Below are 6,858 nucleotides of genomic sequence, written 5' to 3'. Positions count from 1 at the left end.
TTTGAAACAACTCCGGTGAATAATTCCGGTAAAATTATCAAAATACCGAATATTGGGAGGTAGCGTTATATGGAGGCTACAGGACAGTCTGGACCTACATACGCGATTTTTTGTCATAGGCTGTACTACCCTTTACGAATTCTAAATACGCAATTTTAAACAACTCCGCTGAATAATGCTCCTAAAATCGTCAAAATATTGAATATCGGGGGGTGCCGATATATTGGGGCCATACTATATCGTGGACCTTTATAGACAATTCTCTTTCAGTGGGTAAAGAACTCACAAGGAACTCCTTGTGTGGAATTTCTGACAATTTCATTGAAAAATGTGGCTAAAATCATTAAGATACCGAATATAGGGGGGTACCGTTATATGGGGGCTATACGATATCGTGAACCCGTATAGATAATTCTCTTCCAAGGGATAAAGTACTCACAAGGATTTTCAGACAATTCTATTGAAAAATGTGGCTAAAATCATAAAAATACCTAATATCGGGGGTACCATTGTATGGGGGATATACGACATCGTGGAAGAATGTAGACACTTCTCTGTCAGGTGGTAAAGTATTCGCAAAGAACTCCTTGTGTAGAATTTCAGAATTTAATTGAAAAAATGTGGCTATAATCTTCAAAATACCGAATATCGAGTGGTGCCGTTATATGGGGGATATATAATATCGTGGACCTATATAGACAATTTTCTGTTAGGGGGTAAAGTACTCATAAAGAACTCCTTGTGTACAATTTCAGACCATTCCATTGAAAAAATGTGGCTAAAATCATCAAAATACCGAAGATCGGGGGGTTACGGTTATATGGGGGCTATACGATATCGTCAACCGATATAGCCCATCTTCGAACTTGACCTGCCTGCAGACAAAATTTTAGCTTCCTATCTTAATTCGTTTTTACTGTACCGTGATTACAACAACAAACGGACAGACGGACGGACAGAGCTAAATCGTCTTATAATTGGGTCTAAAATTATTATTTCGATGAGTTACAAACGGAATGACGAACTTAATATTCCCCTTCATACCATGTATGGTGAAGGGTATAAAAAGCCAAATGCGTAATACTTTCAAATAGTATTAAAAATATGTCCAACCAAACTTATCGTTTGAAGTATTGTTTGTTCTACAACCTAATTCAATAAACGAAAAAAATATCTAAAAAAAATGTTAAATCTAATAACAGCACATAAAAAAATTGGGCCAAAAATTATGTGAAAGTCCATAATGACACCTGACATTACCTATTAATCACTCTTCGAATTGTTTTCATTTGGACCATATCATAAACACTTTATGGCTTAGCACATTATCGAACCCAAAAACTAAGGCGCAGAAAACTTATTAAGATTTCTGTAATATATGCCAACTAATTGCTGCTATTAAATTAAACAGCTAAGCAATTTACAACAACGCATACACAGGTTTCCTTTTTGGTTTTTAGAACATTTCCAAATCCAATAATCAATATAAAAAGAGAGAGAGAGAGTGTAGAGAAGTGTTTTCTCCTGAAATCAGTAACAGAATCAATAAGATAAACTTTTGTTAATAAGCATTGTTGCAATACAATCTATTCTATTTAAATCTCTCTAATAATCTTAGGTCAATCATGTTCGTTAAATTTTGGGTGACAGTAAATAAGATATCTGAAATTACACCAAGATTCCAAAAAAATTACATTTTTAAGTTTCGTTTTCATTTTTATTTATTTATAAAGATTTCTTATACAATCCATTCGTTAGTCTCGACCATCTAACTTTATTATTTTTCAATGTATAATTCAAAGAACGGCAACTCGAAGATTTCAAAAATTTCTTGGCTTTTTATACAACATTAAACGAAAAAAAAAATCATTACAAAACATTTGTTGGTTGCTAAATGAACATAAACTACTGCATAGAAACAAAAACACTTTGACAAAATATGTATAATATGGGTATATTCTAATGGAATTTCTTATCAATTAGTTTAGAATAATGAAAATGCAATGGTGCCAGTTCGTTTTCCTATACAAAACATGTTTGATGAGTTGTCTTGTTGTTACCATTGTTGTTTATAGTCGTTATTTGAGAAATCAGAGATAAGCGACGTTGAACGCAACCATAGTTCCTCTTTCTATTTACCACTTAACTAAATACATAACGCCTTGGCTTTGGGAACGGCGCCAATTTACAATGTTCGTTGTTCCGATTGTTGGCCTCCCGCCACAGAAGCATCATCATTAATACAGGTCCACTGATTTTCATTGTTCTCCTTCCAGAGGGTAACCTTGTTGTCTCCACCTGTTACGGCCAGGATATTTCCCGTCATTGACCAGCTAACCGACCAAACCACATCATCGAATGTGTGTAAAATAGTTGGCGACCATGTTGTAAAATCGGTGCTGTTCCAGATGATAACATGGCGATCTTGGGAAGCTGAGGCAATTTGTGAACGTGGCAATCCAATTGAGGGTGCCCAAGCAACGTCACGCACCCAATCTGAATGGGCTTCCAAGCGACTCTCTTCTACCCAACGATCACTCTCTTCGCGCCATATTTTGACACAATTGTCACAACCACCACTGGCTAAACGTTTAATGCCGGCACTACGTGTGGAAGACTTTTGATCAAAAGCTGGTTCTGGCACAGTTGAGGGACACCATGTAACAGCATTGCAGCCAATTGTATGGGCATTTGGTATCTTCTTACAATCCCACACACCATATTCGGTGTTGCAAGTCAGAATGGATATGGAACCATCAGAACTGCCGCATGCCAACATCAGACCATATTCCGAAGGAGCAAATGCCACTGAATTCACCGAAGAATCATGGTTGCTATATTCGTAGCTAAAGCAAGAACAAATAAAAATTCATAAGTGACATCACTTCCTGATTTAGCTGCATTGTACTTACAGTTTTGTCCAGTCATTGGCACCACCTTCTTTCCAAACAATTACCTTCCGATCATAGGAACACGAAGCCAATATATTGCCAAACTTTGGATGGGCCCATGCCACTTGCCACACCGGACCCTGATGACCCTTGAGGTCAGCAACCAAAACTTGATTACGATTCTTGACATCAAATATTTTCACCGAACCGTCCGACGAGCAAGTTGCCAAATGCATTCCATAGTAGTCCAGAACGGCATTGTGAATCATATCTTCATGGCCGGTGTCAATTGTGTTGATCAAGCTAACCATTTTAAAGCAAATTTATTTATTTCTTCGTTATCAATTTAATTATATTTATTTTTATCTGAGTTAAATGCGGCCTTTTTGACAATTTTTTCTATCTAGTTTGACGTGGACCCAACAGAATTCTAGGGAAGCATAAATCGACTTGCGACTAATCGAATTATCGATTTTTTTTTTGCTATTGACTTTTCGGTCCATTTGGCGATTGGCAATCGAAACAAAATAAACGTTTGAAATTTTGTTTCTTACTAACAGTTAAAAAAAAATATTGCGAAAATGACACCACAACTGAAAAATAGCACCATAGAGGATTGAAGGCACATTCTACACCTTAAATATTATCGATAAAACAACGAAAAAGAGACGGATTTATCTATACTGAAAGTCGGTCATACTCACCCGTAAAATGGCTTAACGCCTGCATTGTGTTTAGCTCTTTATTCAATTTTCAGTGTAATAGCGACTGAAATAATGAAAAATCAGAACCTGCAAAAATCTAATTGTTTTGGATTTTTAGCGACAAAATCAAGGTAGTCACTTTTTTATATCAACATTTTGGATTTCAAAGCGACCGATTTTTGTCCGTAACTCGAAAATGGGTTAGAGAATCGCACTACAGAACTAAAAGAATGTAAATGTTTGTTTTTACTACGACAACCTATTTTTCCTTTATGATATTGTAAAAAAATAGTAGACTTTCTGGAACAGAGTATTAAAAAAATGTTATATTCTAGAATCTGCAAGAATGTAAAATTTTACTACGATAGCCGATTTTTCCTTTATTATATCGAAAAAATGCAAAACTAGTAGTGTCTTGTATGATGCCATGGGTCAATAAAATCAAGGTAGGGTATGATTTTACCATATGATTTTATTTTTTTTTTTCTTCGCTTAATGTGTCAACTTTATTTGTTTATGTGTGCGTATGCTTTTCAATAATAATAATAATAATATTCTCAGAAAATATTCAAAGTCAAAAGCACAATTACAGAAGGTAGAACCATGGTAGAATTACAAGGTAACCCTTTCAGGCCAGCTGGTATCAATTTGATATGTCAAAAAATTGTTGTAATTTGAATTCGCCTTCATTTACACATAAGAAAATTGTTGCATGATTTCAAACTTTAACAATGCTATTGATAGAAAATCGAGATTTTACGTTTTTATAGAGTATGAGGGAAAAAGTGTATATTCAACATATGGTAGGCATAGGTAATATGGAGATCTAAAATTCGTGGATATTTGAAATAAGTGAAACAGGGAATCAATTTCATTTAGGAAATAAACCGATACATGGAATTTCATCATCTTATTTGTACGGATTTTCAACTATGTTATACACTATAGGGCTTCAACAGTGAAAGGTGAATGATTCCAAAGCATATTGGATTGGTTTGGGGAACAAAATATTGGCAATTTTTGGGGTGTGATTAAATATTGAGATAATTTTTTTATTTCAAATTGTTCGAATGTATTAAAGTTATCTATGCTTAAAAGACTTCCTGTCTGCTATACATTTCATGGCTGAGCAAATAATATGCCTGGACTCACAGTAGACTCAGCCCCCCTGTATCTTCTGCAATCTTTGATCCAAATCTTAAGTAAGCCTGAGGAGTAAATATACCCTAAAGTACCTTTTAGGTAGCATGTCACTACAGCGAGAAAGCTGACGATGTAGCAAAAGAAAAAAGGGTACACCCCAGAACCACCACAAAACCTAATTTTAAAGCATCAAAAATAATTTTCGGGATATTTCCTTTAAAGAACATTATCGCTGTTGAATATGAAATCAACGTTGCCGACGTTACCAAGACTGCATGCTGTGTAAGGATGATGAAGAGATAACAACGATTGGACATCTATTATCGCAAATGTCCTTCGTTGGCGCGCTGGGGCCTAAAATCACTCCATTTCCAGTCTATGTGATTTTCAAAAATGTTGTATTGAACGTGCTATAATCAAACCAAGATGCAGCGGCTTCAGCATTACTTTCAATCGATGTTGGAAGTTTTGAATATTTGCTTTTGTAATAGAAAAAAACACAATTTTGAAAAATTTTAATTCAATATTTTGATTGGAAAAATAATTTGCCCCAAATTTTGTACTTCAAATCAATTCGCCCTGACTACAACTTTGACATATCAAGTTTCCAAAAAAGTTGCTTTGTTGTAATTTTCGCCTATGTTGCTACATGGTATTTCTACCATGGGTAGAACAAAGCTACCCCTAAATATATTTTTTTCTTTTGGTGCCCCTGTCAAATCATGTACACAGTTTGTATATGTGTGTGTATGGTTTTGAATATATATGAAAATAATTTGAAATTATTTCAAATTTCGAGACAACAGAAATGCATATTTTCCACTTTAACGGACAACAAAATGTACAATTTTGAATAAAACAATCTTGTCCTACTATCTTGGATTGAATTTTGTGGAGAATTCCCAATATTCCATTCAAGTTTTATGCATTTAAATAAACAAAATAAAAAAAAAATGTTGAAAAAGTCTACTTGACATAACCCAACATACCAAAAATACAATACAGCTTGAGAACAATATTATAAAAATATAATTTTTCAACAATGCTTGAGAAACACTTATGTTCCACAAACATTTCTCAAACCTGTCCCTTGCTGACAAATTAGTTTCGATTTTTTGTGAAAATTGTCAGCAAGAAATTATTTTCTTTGGCAAAAAACAAAATCACGCGAATTTAGGACCCATTTCTGGACCGAACCCTTAAGGTATGGATGAATAATAAATCCGGGAATCTTTCACATAAATTATTCCAATCCCATTTCAGATTGGAATCATCAAAAAAGTTGAAGGAATTCAATACATGTGTAGTCTTAGTGGAAGAGATGCAGAAGTTCAAATAAGGGAGAAGAAAGCGTCTGGGTATCAATGCAACATGAGGCAGTGACTACTGGGATGTCCATCAAGAAAAAAAATGTGAAAAATGATTAAAAATTAAAAAAAAAAAAATAATATTATATACTATTACAAAAATAAGCTTATTATAATATTATTTTTGTAAGCTTATTCTACAATTTCAAGTATAAGCTTATAAATAAGGGTTCCGTTTCGATTATTCTACACTTTTTACACAAACATTTTTCAATGTTTTCTCAAGATTTTCTCAAGCTTAAGGTTTATGTTCATAAGCTTATTGTAATATTATTCTCAAGTCATTTTGGTATGTTGGGAATGAGACTACAGTACAGAATTGCATTTACCTAGTTTCTTTGAAGTTGAGCAACCTTTCTTATTAAGCCATGCTTTTTGATAATATTCAAAATAATTAAAAACAAACAATTTCTGTTAATATTAAATTTCAAATTTACATATCTTTTGCCATTTTATCCTAAATAAAAATATTGCGAGAGAAGTGTCAAATGAACAGGACAACTTTTTGCATTTGTTGTCAATAACTTTGAAGTTACAAGCCTCTTGTTTATAGAGTTGCATTTTTCATATTTAATCAATCTGCTCTACCTTGTAATTATTATATCATGGATTCTTGTATGTTCTTGAACAGATAATTTGACATTAATATGCCTAGCCATGATGTCAAGCTGCTTATGTACCCTCCCAAATGAACAAATGATAGGTCAAATTGAACAAGCCCCATAATTTGATATGTTGCCATAGCACTTAGAT

General features: G+C 33.8%; 1 protein-coding gene across 1 annotated transcript; it reads right to left on the bottom strand.

Annotated features, from left to right (window-relative positions):
* Positions 1–1,695: 1,695 nt before the first annotated feature.
* On the bottom strand, positions 1,696–3,320 carry LOC101892738 (protein SEC13 homolog). The gene is made up of 2 exons (XM_005186913.4): positions 2,913–3,320; positions 1,696–2,846 (listed from the first exon to the last, which is right to left on the bottom strand). The coding sequence occupies exons 1-2, from the start codon at positions 3,200–3,202 to the stop codon at positions 2,186–2,188; spliced, it is 951 nt and encodes a 316-aa protein (XP_005186970.1). The 5' UTR covers positions 3,203–3,320; the 3' UTR covers positions 1,696–2,185.
* Between the last annotated feature and the right edge of the window lie 3,538 nt (positions 3,321–6,858).

This window comes from Musca domestica, unplaced genomic scaffold (genome assembly GCF_030504385.1).
Source record: "Musca domestica strain aabys unplaced genomic scaffold, Musca_domestica.polishedcontigs.V.1.1 4, whole genome shotgun sequence".
Taxonomy (NCBI): Eukaryota; Metazoa; Arthropoda; class Insecta; order Diptera; family Muscidae; genus Musca; species Musca domestica.
Note: the sequence above shows the minus strand (reverse complement) of the source record. Positions and strands in the feature narration are given on the sequence as shown.

Bases quoted from the DNA above. Each gene is read 5' to 3' on its own strand.
- LOC101892738 (XM_005186913.4), bottom strand. From the start codon at position 3,202: ATGGTTAGCTTGATCAACACAATTGACACCGGCCATGAAGATATGATT. The intron at 2,847-2,912 runs GTAAGTACAATG...TTCTTGCTTTAG, and splicing joins GCCAATGACTGGACAAAACT to CTACGAATATAGCAACCATG.